We start from the raw sequence: 22,246 nt of genomic DNA on the forward strand, positions 1-22,246 counted from the left end.
AGAAGCTTTGGAATTGAATCAGCCTAAAAATAGGTCCCTTGTTGAACCTAATAGAGCCTCCCAAGTCTCTAGTTGTGGAATAGAGCACAATAACTCATTCTGGGAAGGTCAAGTTAGTGAAGAGCAAGCTCATGATGTCTATAACAATGCTAGGTTTGAAAACCGTCAGAAGTTTGACCCCTACTCAGAGACCTACGACCCTGGTTGGAGAAACCATCCTAATTTCTCTTGGTCTAAGGGCCAGAATCAAGGCCAGTCTAGTAATTCTCAGCCTCCCCCAGGTTTTGGTTATACTAAGAACTCTTCAGGTCAGACCCAGAACCCATCTGAGAATAGAATAGCTAGCTTAGAGGAAACCCTTAGTATATTAAGGAAGAGCCAGGAGATGCTATCACAAAGCCAGGATATGTTAGTAAAAATCCAGGGTAATTTTCAAGAGGAAACCAAACAGAATTTTAAGAATAATGCCCAGTCTTTTGCTAAATTAGAGCTTCAAGTCGGCCAAATAACTAAGTTTATCAATGAGAGAGAAGAAGGAAGGTTCCCTAGTCATACTGATCCTAACCCTAGAGGAGAGAAATCGTACAATCATGTGAACTCTGTTACAACCCTTAGGAGTGGAAAGAAAGTTGATAATAAGGTCGACATACCTGAAAGTGAACATGATGTAGTTCACCCTTATGAGCCAGAAAATGAGGAGACTGATAGAGTTTCCAAAGATACCAATGAGGGTCATGTTGAGTCTGATTTTGTTCCCAGATCCCCACTCCCACAACTGCTAGTTCCGACTAAGAGGGAGTCAAACTTTAATGATATATTGGAGGTTTTTAAGCAGGTTAATATCAACCTTCCATTATTAGATGCAATTAGGCAGATTCCCTCTTATGCCAAGTTCCTTAAGGACTTGTGTACACGAAAGTGTAAGCTCAGTGTCCAGAAGAAAGCCTTCACAGCTAGTCATGTGAGTTCTATTATTCAGAATACCACTACTCCTAAGTATAAAGACCCAGGGTCCCCGACCATTTCTTGCACAATAGGTAAATACCGTGTTGAGAAAGCGTTGCTTGACTTAGGAGCCAGTGTGAACTTAATGCCATACCATGTGTACCTTAAGCTAGGACTTGGTGAGATGAAACCTACCCAGATAACACTTCAGTTAGCTGATAGGTATGTTAAAATTCCTCGTGGTGTGATCGAGGATGTTCTCATAGAGGTCGACAAATTTATATATCCGGTGGATTTTGTTATCCTAGATACCCAACCTGTCCCTGACCCAAAGAACCAAATACCAGTGATTTTAGGTCGCCCGTTTTTAGCTACATCCAATGCGATCATTAATTGTCGAAATGGTATAATGAATTTGTCTTTTGGTAATATGACTATTGAGCTGTACATTTTTAATATTGGTAAGCTACCTTCCGAGCTAGATGAATCGAGCGTAGAAGAGGTAAACATGATAGGAACCTTAGTTCAGGAGTCATTACCAAACATCGTATCGAAAGATCCGTTAGAGAGTTGTCTATCCCATTTTAGCCTGGATTTCGACGATGGTAGTAACATTGAACAAGTAAATGCTCTGTTATATTCCATTCATGTGTTAGATATTGATATATGGAAATATAGGTTTGATCCATTACTAGCTTCCGAGTCTACCTTAATACCTTGTTTAAAAGAGCCTCCTGAGTTGGAGCCTAATTATACATTTTTAGACCCACCCAAGTCTTTTCATGTGATTGTAGCATCCGATTTGGATAGTGATCAGGAGAATAGGCCAGAGACCGCGCTTCAAGAAAATAAGGAAGTTTTAGAGTGGACCATAGTGGCTATGAAGCAAGTAGAGGATGAACAACCTGATTATAACTTAGAGAAAGCAATTGACCTTTTCAAGAACCCGATGGTCTAGAAATTAGGAACATTGTGACTAGTCTATGTAGAGGCACCCAAAATTCTAAGTTTGGGGGTAGAGAACTAGAAGAATCTCTTGAGCATTTTAAGGACTGGGAAGATCCGGAAATCCAAGCAATAATTAAAGGTTCGTCTGAGAGTAGTGAAAACCCTAAGTTTGGGGGTAGTAATGATTCTTGTGATCGTCAAGTATCCCCATTGGAAGTCCCTAACTTGGGACTCAAGCCTAGTGAGGTATTCCCTGAGTCTATTCAGACTCCACAACCCGATCCTCCTGATACTGTCTAGGAGAAAATCCATATGTTAGAGACCCGTTTTTCGGATGAATCTGTTTGCCGAGACACTCATATGAAGCCCAAGTGGGCACCTCAGATAAATCCAGTTGTCTTGCGAGAAACTTTAGATCAGGTTATGCTCTATCTGCTCATTTTTCTGATCTTGAGCATTTGTATCCTATTCGTGGCAGTTCTATTTGGTCTTATGGACCCACAATTGTTTCGACTATTGGTATACGACTTTGGAAGGTGACAATTCTTTTAGAGGTATTTGATGTCTAGCTAATGGCTATAAATTTAGCATTTACTGGGAGGCTCCCGCGTTCATGTGATACAATAATATCCTTCCTTATTTCTTTTCCCTCCATTGGTAATAGTTTCTCCTTGTTCATGCTTTTAATTTCATCTTTAGAACATTGAGGACAATGTTATATTTAAGTTTGGGGGTGAGGAAGAAACTTTTTTGTTAGCTTTTAGTTGCAATAAATAAACTCCAGAGCCTAGAAATTTATGCATATTAAGGATGACACTAACCAATCTAAGTGGATGGAAGCATTTTGATTGTAGGAGTTGAGGAACCAATATGATTAGATGCCAACATCTAAAGAGTCTATTCATAAAAGCACAGAGCTCATGTGTTAGAAATAACATGATAGTTTCACCATATCTCGTTGAGTCCTTTTCACTTCTATTTTTATTTTATTTTATTTTTAAACCATGTTTCTCTAAGTGATAGGTGGGGCCCACGATTCAAGTTGTTACCAATGCTAGGGTGAATTAGAGTGATTGAGATTAAAAAAAAAGTTGAAAAAAAAGTTGAAAAAAAAAATGGTAGTTACCAAAAAGTTGAAAAAAAAAAATGAGACCAGACCATTCGACCAAAAGGAATAAATTCAATAAAGTCGACCACTGGTACCCTTGTATATGCCAGTTGTGTTGACCTAGAGTTAGGTTATCGACCACTGGTACCCTTGTATATGCCAGTGTGTTGATATTAGTCAGACTAGTATCTCAATCCATTAGGATAGGTTCATTTTGGCGGAGGCCTTCAGACAGATATGGGAAACACCGTTCACTTAGTAAACATCAAAACCATCTATGTTTTTCTATATCCATCTTCTTGATCTATCCATGTGATTAGTTTTGACTCCGGATATTGATGTCCATAGTGCGACTATCTTAGTAGAGCTCTGTCACTTTATATGAATTTTAGTATGCTTGAGTGCAAACTCGTGTACAACAATTGGAATTTCGCATCAGGGTACTTCTTCCTGTAGTCAATAAGTATGCCAACCAAGGAGATTCTTTAGTGCCTTCCAAGGTTCTGCATAGATAGCTAAGGTCTGGAGTACAGGCTTTGTGGGTATATCTCTTGTAATCCCTCCCGAGACTATAACTCGGCCACTAGGGCCACCTAGGGGTTTAAAGGCTTATTGCATACGCTAAATGCAATCGATGATGCCTGCGAAAGTGAGTTAGGATTTTATTTTCTATTTGATTTGCTCGAGGACTAGCTAATAATAAGTTTGGGGGTATTTGATAGGCACATTTTTGTGTCTTAGATAATCTCAATTATATATATTATTAGTGCTCGATTTTATATTTATTATGGCTTTTTATGTCCCTGTAGGTATTTTTGGAGAAATAAGCTTTTGCGGCGAAATTGGCGTGGTTTTTGCGCTCGTGGGAGAAAATTACTATACAGACTCTCACTTTGGATAAGGGGTAACCTAATTACTAAGGGGTGACCCGTTTCCAGGCATCTTCTAAAGGGAGACCGGAACTGGATAGGGGGAGGTCATCTTCAAAATTCAAAACAGAAATTGGCGGGAAGAATTGGCTGCAGCGACAACAGTTTTTGAGCAGAGATTTGAGCGACTTAGGAGGAGATTCAATGGGCATATTTGGTACCTACGGACTCTAGAAGACATAACAAGCCTAATGAAATCGTCTAGACCCATCCAATTGGGCTGGATAAGTCGGAATAATTGATCAAAGTCCCAACAGGATACGGCTTCTCTGTTTAGGGTTTGGGATTGGTCAGAGAGATTTATAGGATTTTCTTGCGTGGGATATACTTCAAATAAGTTGAGTCCAAGTCCTAGAAGATATTTGAGACGAGAGAATAGCTAAAAACAGGGTGGAACGCAACAAGAAGAGGATTATTCTTCAAACTACCCGTAGAGAATAGTGGAGATTTTCAACGAGTTTGATCGAGTTTCAAGGTGATTCAAAGCCTATAAATAGTTGGGTTTAAGTCATAGAAGGGTTAGAAACCTTTAGGAGAGAGCTTAGAGTCCAGGAGAGCCGAGGAGAAGCGATTACAGAGAGTTACAGTGCTGCTGCTGCTGCTGTTCGAGGAGGAAGAAGAAGAGGAAGAACAGACTCGCAGAGTCCGTCGTTCTTCAACAGTCTTAATTTCAATACTCAGTGTCGTTGTTTTACGCACTTGGCTTGTATTGTTTATTTTCAGCCTTTTCCACTTTGTAACAGTGACGTTGTAACACTTTTACAGCGTTGCAAATTCCTGTTTCATCTTATATTCATCAATAAAAACACCTAATTTAGCCATGAATTTATCTTGTGAGTGTGTTTTTGGGATGAGGAGCTAAACCCATTAGCCGAGACGACGGAGGAAGCCATTGACACAAAATTTATTGGTATAATTCTAATTTTTCTATTTATTTGCAATATTATTATTTAATTATTTGCATGAATTGAATTTGAATTATTAGTTTTTATTGAATAATTGTGAATTAACTTGATGAAGCATGCTGGGTTTTAATAACTTTTGATGTTTTATACTTTTTGATTACAATTATTACTTCAAAAACATATTTGAGGCAAATATTAGAATTGATTTTAAAGATAGAATTGCATAAAAACTATTTAGAGTTTACTATTTATTTGGTCAATGGTGGAATCCTAGTCTTGGTAATTTTCTCTAAACTTGAATTATTTTATTTATTTTCTTTTTTAAATTAAATCTAAAAAAAATTGTTTTCTTCACAAGTCTGAAAAGACCCTTTTTACCACTATTACAATCACTATTTGAAAATACATCATTATGCATGGAGACCTTTTTCTAAATAACAAAAAAAAAGGTCATGAACAGTCGTTGTTGTTGTGTGTTTATACAATGACGACTCTATAACCAAAAAAATCTGTGTAAATATAACTTTAGGAGTCGACACTTGGATATTCATATATCATGATGACTTTAACCTACCATTACAAATTTTGGATTAAGTTGTCATGATCGACATTTATAAACCATAACGACTCCTTATCTGGACTGCTATGATTTAGTAAAATCATTTCATTGAATCATAAAATGATACATCTTTTATAGAGTTACATCGAATGAAATGAAATACAATAGATAATAACGTTGCACTTAAACACTTAATCATATAGGTTGTAATCATAGGTAATATGTTCCAACATACGATAGCAATCGTCATGGTCAAACCTTTTCCCACGCTTGGCCTCAAAAGTGGGATGAGCCATCGCCCACTAACAACATCAATCAAATTATATTTTGGGATAATTGGTGTTTGGTACTCGGGTTTTGACCAATACTAGGCTTTGGTCTAACATTTTTCCAACGTTAGGGCTTGGTACCTGGACTGGATGTTGACCCGTGTTGACTAGGTTAAGTCCTAACTTCTGCTTAGTAATTATTAAAAAAGTTACATAAATGTAATTATTAAGGAGTTTACTATCATACCCTTCAGAGCATAAGGTAAATCTCCATTAAATGATGTACCTGTATGATGTAAAATAAAGAACAAATGTAAGAAACTCCATTATCATCTTCATTTTCATCAGTTTTTTCCGCAAAACCTGCAAAAATTTTAGTTGCTAGTTCAATCCAACTACAGCCATTAAAAAATCAATCTCAATTACTCATGCTTAAAATTCATCAATCCAATTAATCAAAAACAAGATCAATAATCAGAATTGATTCTACTTTCAAAAGACAAAACCAATTCTTATGGTACAATGATTCAATAAAATTTTCAAGAACCCTTACTTTTTAATCCTCCCACCCAAAAGAAAATAAAATGAATACATGCAATTGAACTTGATTGCTGCCTACCCATATCTTCAATTACCGTGATTAAGTAATTACACACATTAATCGGAGAATTCCAAAAAAATTGTCGACAATGCGAAAATGATTTTACTTTCAAAAAATCACCAATCACATGGAGCAACTTGAACAAGATTTAGCTCTGGATCTATCTTACGAATCTCCCAAATCAGTTTTTCATAATGACATAATACCCTAGTTCATCATCAGAACTCTAAATCAACAACTATCTTCGATTCAACCAGAATCCTTCAGATCCCATATAAATCTTACCCCGAAATCACCACATACTCATCCCCTATTTGTTCGAATTTGCATCCTTGATATCCTCCATCAAAACCCATCTCTAATCTCCGCAAACCCTAATTTCTTCTTTTCTATCTCTTTACCGATTCAAACCAGTGCTGAATTCTTTTGGAATTAACACAACGATCTTCGAATTAACACAACCATCTTCAACTCATAATACGTTTATATGGTGGGTGTCAACGAAAAGAAAGACAAAAAACATAGGGGAGGTTCTACAGAATGCAGATGGGAATAACAGGAAGACGAGAGAAGAATTTGTTGTAAACGAGCCAACAAACCTGTGCATAAGAGAGAAAAGAATAGAGAAATCAGGATCGTCGACTAATTTTGTTTTTATTAGAACCATTGGATCAGATCCCTTATAAGGGTGAACTTGTAAACTCGGTATTTTATTTTATTTTATTTTAAATTCTGGTCATTAACGGTCAACGAGAGTCAACGTCGGGTCCAGGTACCAAGCCCTAACGTTGGACAAATATTAGACCAAAGCCTGGTGTTGGAAAAAACCCGAGTATTGCAGTCCTTATATTTTACTTAGTACTCCCTCCGTTCCTTTTTAATAAGCTGTTTTCCTAAAATAGATGTTTCAAAAAAATAGTCTGGTTTCCTAATTGGGAAAGTCAAATGTTACTTTAATTTTCTGGGACCACTTTTCTCTTAACTTCTTTTGATGACAAGTGTCATGTGGACAATTTCACTTTACTTCTTTTGCTGACAAGTGTCATGGGGACCATTTCACTTCACTTCACTTCTTTTATTGACAAGTGTCATGACGGCCACTTTCAATGATTAATTCTCTTAATTTCCTTAATTTTCTCTAAAAACAAAACCAGCCTATTAATTAGGAACGAAGGGAATATTATTCAAAACTTGGGATTACGAATGTGTATTTGTTTAAATACTTACTGTTACAACATTGCTCGGTTGAACTCACAAGTGTTACTATCTCAAGCTTGTTGTCAAATTTAGTTTTCAAAACTATATATATGGGTTTGTTTACAAAAGATTGATTAATCGACGACGATAAAAATTTGATGATTTTGATTAGATTTGTATATGATCGGGTTTAGATTATCATAAATTGATGAAGAAGAGAAGAAGAAAATTTATAGAATAGAGGAAAAAGAAGTTGTAGAGTTATAATTTTAATTAGGCTAAAGGGTAAACTAGTCATCTCCATCTTTTCGGACACCCCTTATAACTATAGGCAACGTGGCCTAATCAAATCATGGTCCCAAAAAAATAGTGGTGCCCAAAAATTCGTTCCAAATAAACACACAAGGCCCAAAATAGAAAGGGATATTTTAGTGGTCCTTAATAACCACACTTTAGGAGTTTCTCAGCACATAACCCAATTTTGAAAACCGGCATGGAAAAGTTGCATTTAGCCCATCTCCCCCCTTTTAATGCCAACAACGGAAAGTGAAAAACGCTAAGACCCTGTTTGATAGCGTTTTGTAAAACTGTTTTCAGTTTTCAAAAACAGAGAAAATAGAGAACACTTAGAAAACGTGTTTGGTAGCTGTTTTTTTGAAACGTTTTCTACCCGTTTTTTGTTTTGGAAAATAGCAAAAACGAAAACAAATTTTTATTGTTTTCATTGTTTTCTTCATTTTTCCTTCAAAAACGAACAGAGAAGAAACCCAAAGGAGAGGCAATGTTGAAGCCGTAAAGTAGGTGATGGATGTGCGAGATTATGAAGATCAGATGTATGTTGAAATGGGTTTTCACTCGATGTGATTTTGCAGCTACAGAGAAGTCGATACATCAATTGTCGTGAATGGTCTTGTATTGATATTGAATTGGCAGCGGTGAAGTTAGGTTCCAACAGGTTGAACTTGGCCGAACTGTTTGATTAACGGTGGTCTGGTGGTAATGCCAGCTTAAACTACAAATGCTTGAGAGTTTGGGTTTGTATGGGACTGCTGGTAGTGCTAAATCTCGAAATTGCAGGTCAAACAAGATATAGGAGGCGCCTCATACAACCAGCTGAAGGATGCCTCTGGATGCATTGAAATTGCGCTGCAGTTGCTCGCAGAATTGCCTGAAAGAAGAAATACGAAGGAAGGGTACAACTGCGTGAATGATTGGGTTTCTATGGGTCTATCTGTTGATGGAAATGCTAATTGAAAAGTAGCAGGAAATGAAGATCTCACTGCCGTTGATGTTGGCAGCTATTGAGGAGTTCTCAGCAGTTCTAATTAGTATGAGTTTGTGCAACCAGTGGTGGTGGCTGAGAGAGGTCCAGATAATGGAAGATGGGTTCTGTACTGAATTGATTTTAACGGAAGCAGCTCTTTGCAGTGGAGATAAACTATTTGCAGACGTGGGTGGATTCTAAATCTGCAGTGAACTGAGGTTCAGTCAAATAGAATGTGAATCTAGATGTGGATGTTATATGAAATGAAGCAGCAACGAAAGGGATAAACAACTGCAGTGCTGCCATCAACTGCAGCGAAGAAAGGAAGAACATGGGTTTACTCTCCAACTGGCAGTGGGCGGAGGTCGTATGGGGTGGGGAGCTTGGACAACTGGGGATGATTTGTATGAGCTGTTGACGCTCTATAGAGAACTCGGACACGAGAGAAGATGGAAAATGGAGTGAAGGCTGTGAAGCCTGGAATCTGTTGGGTAGATGTATTTGAGTTGTTAGTTTTAACTTGTAACTAATTTTAAAAAATATGTTTTTAAAAGCAATCGTACCAAACAACTTCAAGAAAATGAAAACAATGAAAAGGGGTCTGTTTTAAAAACAAGGGGATTTTAATAAAGTGCCACACTTCCAATTTGCAGTTCAAGAAAATGCCACCGTTTTTTTCAGAGTTTATTTAATGCCACACATTTGACATTTTCCATCCAAAAAAACAGTTGCCATCAGTTAATGCATAGGTGGCAGTTATCCAGCTTAGTAAAAGACATATACACCCTCAAATTCATAGTGTACCTGTCTATAATCAATTCAATCACCATTGCGTTGTTCAGTTGCCATGAACCATCATGAGAACGACAAGACTCCATACCAATTTCTCTGTTTTTGTTACTTTGTACCGCTGAATGCTCTGTTTTTGAGTTTGTTTGAGTAATTTACAACCGATTATCTATATATCTTCTCCCAGAAAATTTTATCGCGACTCGTGACATTTGATAGAGTCAGGCAGGTGACAGTGCCACGATCAGCTTAATTGGAAGCCATCCCTATTAGGCTAGTAACCCCTTTTCTAACAATGTGACAACTGAACCGAATAGCATGTATGACTCTCATTCCTTCTATTGATTCAAATAAGTACAGTCCTAAAAGTTTATAAACCCAGTAAACCAGCTTAAGAGAAATTAATCCAGGACTTGGTACACAACCTTAATGGGGCGTTGAAAAGCAAAATTAACATAGACAAAATGATACCCTTAGCGGGTAAAACAAACTGAAAAACCCAAATCATTGATCATTAAACGGTAGCTGCGATACAATGTCAAACATCAATTCTGCAGTGCCTCCTCTCTGGCAGTAGTGGTGGACCGGTGGTGTTGCTTCATTGGCAACAATTGCAGGTCTTTGCAAACCCAAAAAGCCTATAAGAAAAATTATCGCCACTGTAGTTCACAAAACCAAATCCACTAGCATTCCCCTTGCAAAAAGCTTCACATACATCGCAGAAGGCTATATCTGAAAGACTTGGCACCACCTACCAAGCAGAATCCACAGCCAGCGCCGGAGCCGAACTAACACCCTTTTGTGTAAAATGTAGCATTAGAATAAGATCCATTTTGATTTTCATCATCTTATATATATGTATATGGTAAAAAATACATCATTACAAGGGAAAATAATTGCAGCAGTGCTGCCAAATTCCTGGAAAGACATGCTAGAGCCATCAAAATGAACAGAGCAGAAGCTCTACCTTGGTTGGCGTAGAATTGCTGGGGCTCCGTGAATAGAGGAAGCTTGCACGGCTGAGTCTTAGCTAGTATGGCCTCAATTTCTGAAAGTGATGTACGAGCATGTTTCTTTGAAATTGATGTACCACCATCAACCAACTTTTCCCTAGCCTTCTCTGGCTCTTTGATGTCAACCACTATCCTGGCTTCTTTTAGGGAACTCGCGGTTCTGATACGCTACTCCTCAACTAACACAGCCTCAATCTCTGGCTCCGTCGATGTAACTCTGCGGGCCACACTAATGCTTTGCTGATCAGACATAAATGTATCATCCCCAACAACCCTGTGCAGCCATACCGTAAACATACATCCATTATGTGTGTTCCTTTTATGAGATTCATCATTATAAATTGTAATCTGGAAAAACTGAAATGGGGTATACCTGTAATTGTAATTGGTGCCCATAACTGGTGCCTCCGGTTTGTTGATGATTCTCGCCTCCGTGTATTCACCTAGTAGAAGATCTGCTTCTTCGTCTGAAAATAGCCAAGAAAGATTTTTTATCTAGTACGGTCACAAGATGTTATTCCTCAACAAGATGACACCAAAGAGACAGAACTAACTTATAAAAAAGTTTTAAAACCTGTCGCACGATTACATCAAAACCCCCGATTCAATTCCTTGGTTGCTGTTTGAAGAAGTCCTGTATAGGAACGGTAGGCATCCACCATCTGCCACACTTGTAAATCCCAATTCAAAAAATTGAAATCGACCATTGCTTCAAATTGAATCGGGATTTAAACATGAATCGACCCACCAATCACAACAGCTCAATCATGTGTTTTTCTGTGGATACAGCTCAATTCTTCAAATTAATACTCAAACCATTGCTTCAAATTGAAATCGACCCACCAATCGGGATTCAAATCAAAGACATCCTAAGTTATCCTTTCTCCACAGAAAAAACCCTAGCTCTTCGATTGATCTTCAAAATGGTTTCAGAACATTAATTAAACTTCAACCCCTTTGTTCTACATCTGACAGCAACCCTAACTTCAGAACTCCTATGTTCGATCTACAGAAGTAACTCCATCCTCTTCATCCCGTGCTCAAACAATCACAACAGCATCACCGACAATCAACTCTTAACGTTTCTCTTAAGTTTCTGATATCATAATCACAAAATCTTCTCACGGAAACACGAGAAGAGAAGAACAGGGGAAAGAGGAAGAAGAAAGAACTAACGGGGAAAGATGGTGAACCCATGACTAGTATAATAGGGTTTTCAAGGGTAAATATGTAAATCGCGACAGATTATTTTGACGGAGTCAGCGAAAAAGACCAAGTGTGTGGGTCCTGACGGAAAAACTAACGGTTGTGGCATTTAATAAACTCTGAAAAAAACGGTGGCATTTTCTTGAATCGGGATTTGCAAGTGTTGCAGTTTGTTAAAAATCCCTAAAAACAACATAAAACTGTTTTTGAAAATGGTACCAAACAGGCTCTAAGTTTTTTTTTTTTTTTGCCTCCCACACGTATTTTTCGTGTACCGCCGTATTTTTCGTGCACCAAACGTATTTTCCGAAAACACGATTTTAACATCTACCTTTGGATTATTTTCATCTCGACCCCCAGCCGTCGATACAAAACTAAACAAAAGCGCATCTTATACACAGAAACAAATTCATTTTCGTTCTTTCTCTTCCATCCGCATCTCCCCTTTTGATTTCATCCATCTTCTCCACCATATCGACAAAAGCACATCTGAACAGTATTAATGATTAGTTTAACTTGATTTTGATTTTATCTTCTCCCCCAAATCGACTTTCAATTGATTTCATTTTCTCCCCAAAATTATTCTAGGTCAGCAACAAATCAATTGATGATTTTGATCACCACCCAAAGCATTCTAGGATTGGATTGATTGAATTAACAATGTGAAATTGGGGTTTTTTAATCTTTTATTTCAGGGTACCATGTATCTGTTAATTCATTTGCCAATTTTAGTTCTTTACTGGCATAACATGTATAAATTATTGCTTTTAATTCAGGTCTACGATGAATTTCACATATCATAAGTAGGCAAACAACAATATTACTACCTATGTGTCTATGGTTAAGTACCCTAGAACAGGTAAAATCGAACTAGACGACTGCTTCAGCGGTGCTGGGACGACCAAAGCAGAGGGCTTGTTTTTGGTGACACAATTTGTAACAGCTTTTGCAACAATATCTGTAACAAGGATTTTATAACATTTATAATCGTTATATTCGTGAAACACTTATATTGTAACAATTGTGTAACATATTTTGTAACAGTTTTAGATCTGATGGCTGAATTTTGTTGGCAATCAACGATCAAGATTAAAATGAAAAGTTTAGGTGACGGTTTTTTGACCATTTTCATGCCGTATTAGCCGTCAATTTGGTCGACTTCCATTCGTTTTCATCGCTCCTAACCATAGTCGGGGACGGTAACTCTCCGATTGTTGACTCAATTTCAAGAAAAAACGACCAATACCCATTCAGTTGAATCAATTAAAAATGAGAAAAAAAAAAACGTTGCAACCGATGCATCTTTAGGCCCCATAGTGACAATATAAAAAGAACTCCCTTTGGTCGTCCCGAATAGTGACAAGTCCCGATAATGAAAGGTTAATCAAATGCTTGCTGAAACAGTTCGCCTCGTAAAGAGATTAGTCATAAAGTGAATAGTAGATATATATAGATGCCTTCCACTTCCAGTTTCAGTTTACATCATCTTTGAACAAATTTCAGTTTCATTTCCACTTTGGGCTGTCTTTAGATTTGTGTATCTATGTACGTATAGATTTTGGAATGTGTGTTTTTGATGTATGGTTATTTAGTGTATACTTGGATAATTACTGTGTATGGTTCTTGGATTTGAATGTTTGGTGTAGGGTTAATCGACAAAGTATTATTAGTAAGGAATGGGTTTGTCGAATGTTCATGAGATGTTAGGGGCCTGGAAATTATGAAAGAAGAAGTTCCATGCCGAAGGCTGTCACTCATCAGTTGAGTCGATGCAGCTGGGGTTCAACTATAATGGGTCGGTGCTGAAACGAGGACCATAAACGTTGTTTATCCCGATGTCTCAACTTAAGTGATATTATTGCTGAGTTATTAACTTCGGAGTAAGAAAAAAATATGTTTGTTTTACTGGTGCTATGATGCATTATGTTGTAGCGTCGTATTTCTGCAAAAACGAAAGGCAAGTGTCGGAATTTACCGACGTGCGACGCACGTGCTCTCTACTTGTACATTTTAGGGACAAAACAGTTTACACATAGAATTCAACTCCATTGAATAGGTAATGGTGACAGTGATTCGTATGAATCTGGTGACCCGAATTTTTTTAGTATGTAGTTAGAAAAAAAACAAAACCAAACAATGCATTTTGACTCTGTAACAAAGCCAGAACCCGAAGATGACTAACCCAAATCCGCCCAAGTTGTACCCCTACTGACATCTCGCTTATTAGTTTAGCCTCATGTTTTACAAGGACTAAACAAATAGAGCGATTTTGTAAAATTTCGCTGCATTTGCACTGTAGTTACTATGTGGCTCCGTCAATCTTCAATGCATTTCACCTTACCTTTTGTCCAGAAGCCGATTTGTTTAATAAGGGGATACCTCATTGACACAAAGTCCATATTCAATGGCATAGCCATAAGATAAATGAATATTCTTTCTTATCAATAAATGCAGTCAAAGAAAAGCCAAAAACACTTTTTCCAATTACTACTAATGAATTCTATGGGATTGCCGGTTCTTATACTCTTTGGACTTTGGTTTGCATAACTTTCCACCCCAACTATGACATCGACAATGACACCAGACCAACCAAATTTGATTACAAATTTGCATTATTTTAAGTCTCAATGGAGACCTTTTCTTGACAATTCAAAGTCCACCTCACTAAGTCTCCTCCATATCTGTTTTCTTTTTCTTACATTAACAACCATCTCCTGGCTTCTCTCCTTACCAAAACCCTTTTATCTCCTCTACTGAAATCTGAAGATTCAATCACTATGGATAGAGAACCAGAAGAACTCCAATTCTTAGGATTCTTTGGAATCTATCACGAAGCTTACAATATCATAGCTTCATGGAGGAAAATCTTTTCACAAATTGCTTTAGCTTTTATTCTTCCTCTTTCTTTCATTTACTTAGCGCAAATAGAAATCTCCAACTTACTATTCTCGGAGATCGATCAAGATGAACACAGTCTACATAGAACTCGGTCGGGAAGTCCTATGAACAATCGAATTCAAGATCGCTTGACATCGGAATGGACTGCTTTTTGGATATTCAAGGTCATGTACCATATCTGCCTTCTTGTTCTTTCGCTTCTCTCTACTTCCGCCGTTGTTTATACAATTGCTTGTGCTTATACTACGAAAGAAATCACTTTCAGAAAAGTTATAAGTGTAGTTCCTACAGTTTGGAAGAGACTTATGATCACTTTCTTATGGACCTTTCTTATCATGTTTCTATACAATTTCGTTATGCTTCTGATAGAAATTTTGCTACTAGTCACAGTTGGACTATCAAATGATGTCGCCTTCTATATTCTTTCTGTTATAGTTCTTATCATTTGGGCAATCGGGTTCGTTTACATTAGCGTAATATGGCACTTGGCTAGTGTAGTATCAGTATTGGAAGAGAGTTATGGCTACAAGGCATTTTCAAAGAGCAAAGCTTTGATTAAGGGTAAGATGTGGATTGCTTCGGTTATCTTTATTACCCTACAGATCTCTTTTATAATTGTACTAGTGGCCTTCGAGAATCTAGTAGCTCATGGGGGAATAGGTGTGATGGGCAAAGTTATCTTGGGAATTTTCTGTTTCTCGTTGCTGTCTATTTTGATTCACTTTGCTCTTGTGATCCAAACGGTTGTGTACTTCGTCTGCAAGTCGTATCATCACGAGAACATCGATAAATCTTGCTTAGCTGAACATTTGGAAGCTTATAATCTAGGAGATTATGCTCCTTTGATTAGAGACAAGGATATTCAGTTAGAACAATATGATGTTTAATCTCTTGTAATTTTATATACATGCATAGTTTGATGAATCGCTTTCGTTATGAACAATGTAATTTTTAATGTTAACTCAAACAAGTACTGCAACTTAATTGAGATCTGGAACTAGTCAACGTGTCAAAGTTGCATTGCTATATCCTCCTATAAGCAGTAGCTCTCACAGTTTCCTTCCAATATACGTAACACAAAGTGCGATTGAAACGGGCGACTAAATCTAAAAAGACCCTGCAGGAAAGAAGAAAAAGAAAAAGTACATAGTAAAATATGAACCCTTGTTTCTTGGAAATTCCATTTGTCTTCGTCAAGCGGCCATTATAAAAAATTGAAATCAATGACATGAACTATGGCACGATCCGTGATGTCTTTTGTGCTTTTACTTTTCTTCAGTCTTCACCATGACCAGTTTGTACTGGTACTGAAATAATAATATGGGCCAAACACATTTCGATCTGAAAGTAATCCAACAGTCTTTTTCTAGTCTTAGCTTCGGCTCTAGTTGTTTTTGCTTATTGGTTTTGCTTATTGGTTTTGGAACTGGAGCTTAATTTATGTTTAGTTTGAGAATGGAATGTGTTAATTATTTACTAGAAGTTTTTGATAATCAATGTTTATGTTTGTGGCAGTCGTCTTTCTCTTCTTTTAGGTCTCTTACCTTTAGGTTTCCATGTCTCTAGTAAACTTGTCTACTACGTGTTAATTGAGCCGTCCCGAGTTGTTCAATTCTCGAAATGTACCGCCATTGCCCTTTTTAACTGCGGACCCCTTGTAAACTGGAGGTCCGCCATTGCCCTTGTAAACTGGAGGTCCGCCATTGCCCTTGTAAACTGGAGGTCCGCCATTGCCCTTGTAAACTGGAGGTCCGCCATTGCCCTTGTAAACTGGAGGTCCGCAGTTCAATCCTGCGTGAGGGCATTAATTTTTACTATTTTGCTTGAAATCCAATCCCAAATGATCTATGGGCATTACTTTTTGTTTTTTGTTTGAGGTCTCATCCCAAATAATCTACAAATGCTGAAGTTTTAGACAGCGTAAGATTTCATGTGTTCTGGTTGAATATTTTGTTGTAACACGGATCCAATGAGTGTGTATTGAACACATTGGAAGCATGTGTGCCTATAAAGTCTGGACTGCCTTCTCTTGAAGACGATAACTTTGCTTGTTTGTAGATCTTTGACCGTTTTTTTAACCAGAAGAGAGTCGGTTGAAAAGTCTTGTACTGAATTGCGTCTCACTTTTTACTATGAATAAATGGACTTGCGATGCATTTCAATTTCATTAATGGTATGGAAACATTTGTTCAAAACGATTTGCAATCTGAATGGTGATCTTTTACTCAAAATTGGGGTACGAAGCTATAACAATGGGTTGCGACAAAAGGTATGTACAATTCTTGTGTTACATTAATCGTTACTTAACAAAACCTCCTTTGTTCCTAATCTCCCTTTTCTACTGAAAAATTAGTATTTTCAGTCCGTTTTCCTGCGAACAAATTAAGGTAGTATCTCTTTTTCTTTTTAATATATAATTTTATTGTTAGTTAAAGAATATTACATTAACTAGTTGGAAGCCTAACAAGCTAAGCTACATTGTTACTCTCCTTTACTATTATTAGCGCCTCTATTACTACTATCAGCTCCCAATTTCTTCTCACACTCAAGGGCTACCCAGCCTCCCAACAATTCTGACTTTTTTCTCCAATATTTTTCCCCATAATAAATCTTCATTTTAATTACCGAAAATCAAAAACAAAATTAAAATCATCTGAAATTAGTTTTTCATTTTATATGTCTGAAAATTAGAATAAGAATCATTTGAGAGGTAGATAACAACTTAATGCGTTGATAGCAAAACAGTTGAGACATTATTACATCTTATCTTTCACCTCCATTTATTTCACATCTCACGGACTTCTTGGTATATCCCTGCAGCCGCCATCGATTTCACCTGAAAATTCATCAAATTCAATTTGAGATTCAGTTGCAGGAAACTTCATCAACAAAATTGATTCAACCGATTCTTCTGTGACTCATCGATTTCATCGCGATTTCATCGAACATTTAAGCTTAATCGAGTTATCACAGAAGGATTGAGTTTGATTAATATTTCTGAATCTATCGATTCTCCTGGGTTATCTTCAGCTAATTAAGGTATGTCTTTTATTGTTTTCTTAATCGACAATTTTTCAACATCTGGGGTTTATTAGTTTTAGAAATTCAGGATTATAGATGTTGTTGTGAATTGTATTCTACTGTAGTATGTTGATACATCTGTGACATTTTTAGGTTTAGTTGATAAACTTAGGTTACTAAGACATAGTATTTTACTTGTTTGTAGGATGTCAAATTTTGTGGATAAATCTTGGATGCATATAACAGAAAATTATAGCCCAAAATACAGAGAAGGGGTTAGAAAATTCATTGATTTTGCAATGGAAATGGTACTTGTGCAAAAACGTGTGCTTGCCCGTGTAGGAAGGTGAAAATAGACATCAACATGGATTCTCGCTGGTTAGAACCCATATGTATGAGCATGGTTTCGACAAGACATACACCACCTGGAGCTTACATGGTGATAGAGTGGATGGTGCTTCAACAAGTCGTTCTAAGGGGAAGGCCGTAGTCAAATAAACGCCTGATAAGCAATCAGATTGTTTGAATTTGAATGATTTTATTGACTTTTCCTTTGGTATTCATCATGACCATGACCATGATGGAGCACAAATTGGAGAATCACCCTTAGAAGATCCAGATGTCGAGAAGCGTTATAATAGGTACAAATCGTTAACGGCGGAGAAGTTGTACCCTTCATGTGAAGACAATCTCACAATCCTCTCTGTTATGGTAGAACTACATAATGTAAAGAAAACTTATAAAATTTCGGGTGACCGTGTGTCAACAGTTTGTTGGATTTTTTAAGAGAGTGGCTTCCGAAACCTAACAAGTTACCCAAAAACTATGATGCTATGTGGTCAATGCTTAAGGATCTGGGGATGAAAGCGAATTATTCATGCTTGTGTGAATCATTGTATTCTGTATTACGAGGAGAATGAGGATTTAATAGAGTGTCCGGCATGCAAAACTCCGAGGTTTAAGTTGAAAGCTGCCGAAGATGGTCATGTGGTGAAAAATGAACCTTGCAAAGTGCTGAGATACTTTTCTGTAGACGAAAAGCTAAAGAAAATGTATTCTCTACCTTGAATATCAGACGCAATGCTGTGGCACGATCTAGCGCAAGTTTCATCTGAATATATGTGTCATCCAATCGATTCATATCAGTGGGCACAAATGAAAATGAATTTTCCGTTGTTTGACGCGGAAGGAAGAAATATTTGGCTTGGAATATCAACAGATGGGTTTAATCCTCATGGTGTCCAGACTTTGAGTTGGAGTTGTTTTCCTGTGATCCTTGTGGTTTATAATCTTCCACTTCCTATGTGTATGAAGTCTGAATTCCAAATGATGACTCTGTTGGTACCTGGGCGTAAGTCACCGGGTCAAGACATTGATATTTTTTTGCGGCCGCTGGTCAACACGCTAAAAAAACTTTGGCATCCAGGAGTAAAAGCTTTTCATTCTTCGAAAAGTGATTATTTTACTATGAAAACAACTCTGATATTTGGGATTCATGACTTGGTTGCTCAAGGTGTTTTAAGTGGATGTACCACGCATGGCTACTATGCGAGTGTTTGCTGCGCAGACGAAACTCGAAGTACTCAACTAGGTTACGGCAGCAAGATTGTGTACACTAACTATCGTATATTCCATAAGTCAAGACACCCATTTAGGTATGGGACTTGTTAGAGCACTGCTCGTTCGAACTCGCAAGCGTTGCTATCTCAAGCTTGTTTGTCAAGTTAATTTAGTTGCCAAAACTATAAGTCTTGATTTCTATTTTACTTATAACTATGTATCAAATTAAGATAAAATGTGTAGTTGAGCTTTAGACTTCATGACGTTCATCGATTGAAGATGAAGAACTACTAAGGGGAGCTTGTGGAACTTCATCAACAAAATATATGCGGAGACTTGAACTCATCTATCACTCAGAAATCTATTTATATTCTATCTCTTATTGAGACAAAAGTCTTATAGCTATATAGACTTTATTTTATACACATTTGATATTTTTAGCTCAGTTAAACTCGCTTACATATTTCTCGAAATAAGTGTTGGTAAGCTTTCGCTTTAACCAAGTTCATCTTTTATTCTTGACGAAAGTCAAAAGATAATCATGTGAAAATCGCCTGGTAACATCTTACATGATTTGTATGAGACAACCATTTGATATAAACTCGGAATGTTTCGTATAGATCTATATATTGATTACTTGAAAATTGCTTTGAAGCTAATAGTTTGTGTGAGACAACTATTCCCGTCTTCTAAGAATGTTTCAATGATTAAAATGGAGTTTAGAACAATTAACCATTGATTGGATATAGCACAGTATGCGTACTTGTATGCTAACCGTTGCATGTTACTCCAAATCCGGGAACCATAGTATGCATACACGTATGCGTACTGGTTTAACAGTTGAAGTTCGGGGACTTAGTATGCATACCCGTATGCGTATTGGCTTAACAGCTCAAGTCCGGGAATTTAGTATGCGTACCCGTTTGCATACTAGTTCAACTGAGTTCAGTCGTGAACGACAGTATGCGTACCCGTATGCATACTGGCGGACATACCAAGTCCGAAACTCTAAGTATGCGTACCCGTTTGCATACTTGAGTGGGATATGTTCTAAAATCGGTTTATTCGTGAACAAATACATTTATATAATAAGGAATGCAATCTATTTCAAACCGTGGCTGTAATGTTGATGAATTGATTCGAGTGAATCAAAATCGATTTTGCTTCAATTGTGTCTTGTATACTTCTATGAGAATATAAACAATTGAACAACTCTATAATTAGTTTCATTTGAGTCATTTGAACTAGTTGTGATAAAGATGAACAAGGTTGATATGAAAGTGTTCATATGGCTAACTTCGGTTAACTATTGTTGAGCCAACCAAGTGTACACGTTTAGGTACGGTTACCCTTATCTAAATGAAGGCACATTTCATTTGTGTATAACAAGCTAAGTTCAATATAACGGTTGAAAGATATTATCTTGAGTCTAATCAGGTTTTCATCTAACTGTGAATATTGAATGCTTTGCTCCAAGGTAACACTGATTGCAAACCCTGATTTGAAAACTATATAAGGGAGAACTCTAGCAACTGGAAAACCTATTCCCCACACCTCCTGTGTGATACTAGTTGCAACTAGAGTCGATTCTCCTCTAATCTATGTTTTTCTAAAACCATTATAGGTTAACGACTCAAAGGCTTCATTGGGATTCTGAAGCCAGACCCGACTATTTTCTCTATAGTTGCATGTTCTGATCTTACTTTGATCTATCATATTGAGTACTATCTTCTCTAAGATTTGCTCGAGATTCAATCTCCGATAGGTAAGATAAAAAGTAGTCACAAACATGTTCGTCTCATCGTTTTTGATTCCACAATATCTTGTTTCGCTACCATACGTTTAAGATTATTGTGAGGTGATTGATATTACTAGGCTGTTTTTCGGGAATATAATTCCGGTGTATCAATTGGTTCATGTTCACCTTGATTTATCAAAAGACGGAACAAAAACTCGTAGGTATTTCCGTGGAAGACAAATTTATCTATTCAATAGACTTTTCTGTGTGAGACAGATTTGCTTATCAAGTCTTCGACTTTTGGGTCGTAGAAACTCTTAGTTGTGGGTGAGATCAACTAAGGGAATCAAGTGAGTAGAGTCCTTGACGGGAGAGGCGTAAGGAACGCGATTGTACCTTAATCAGTGTGAGATTGGTTAGGACTCAACTACATTCCAGTCCGAAGTTAACTTGTAGTAGGCTAGAGTCTGTAGCGGCATAATACAGTGTGGTGTTCAAATCTTGACTAGGTCCCAGGGTTTTTCTGCATTTGCAGTTTCCTCGTTAACAAAATTTCTGGAGTCTGTGTTATTTCTTTTCCGCATTATATTTTTATATAACTGAAATATCACAGGTTGTGCGTAGTTCAATCAATTAGATAATCCAACCTTTGGTTGTTGATATAAATTGATTGACACTTGGATATTGGTATTTGGTACCATCTAAGTTATTTCTCATATTAATCCGGCTCACAGATTTCTATCTGTTCAATTGCAGATTGATTTGAGAAATTGAGATATAACTCTTGGATGTATTTTTCTTGATTGAGTCTGACTATCTTGATTCTCTTGGAAATATATTGGAGTTAGTCCATACAGATATCCTAAACGAAATATTGGATGTGGTTGTTAGACCCCCTCTTTTTCAATTGGTATTGTAGCAGGAAAACACGTTTAAGACCTTATAAGTCTGTGTTTGTAGCAATCCGACATTATGGATATAAGTGTTATCTCAATAAACGTACCACAAGTCTTCATGGCCCGAATTACTCATGGTGGAAAATTGCTATGCAAGCCTTTTTACAAGCACGTGATTTTCAAACATGGGTTCGTGTTATTAATGGCTATGATCCTTCGGTTGTTACAGAAGGCGATGTAACTTTTCCAAAGGATATTGGTAGGTATGAGCCTGAGATCCTTGATGCAAAGCAAAATTCTGACGGCTTAAATGATATCATACATGCCATTACCCCAGATCTTCAGCACCATGTTGCACTAAGTCTAAAGAAGCCTGGGATATCTTAGAAACTTTATTCGG

General features: G+C 37.2%; 1 protein-coding gene across 1 annotated transcript; it reads left to right on the plus strand.

The window, feature by feature from the left end:
• Positions 1–14,510: 14,510 nt before the first annotated feature.
• On the plus strand, positions 14,511–15,518 carry LOC113295985. Its single transcript, XM_026544334.1, has one exon. The coding sequence runs from the start codon at positions 14,511–14,513 to the stop codon at positions 15,516–15,518; it is 1,008 nt and encodes a 335-aa protein (XP_026400119.1).
• Positions 15,519–22,246: the final 6,728 nt, after the last annotated feature.

This window comes from Papaver somniferum, chromosome 1 (assembly GCF_003573695.1).
Source record: "Papaver somniferum cultivar HN1 chromosome 1, ASM357369v1, whole genome shotgun sequence".
In the NCBI taxonomy this organism is placed as follows: Eukaryota; Viridiplantae; Streptophyta; class Magnoliopsida; order Ranunculales; family Papaveraceae; genus Papaver; species Papaver somniferum.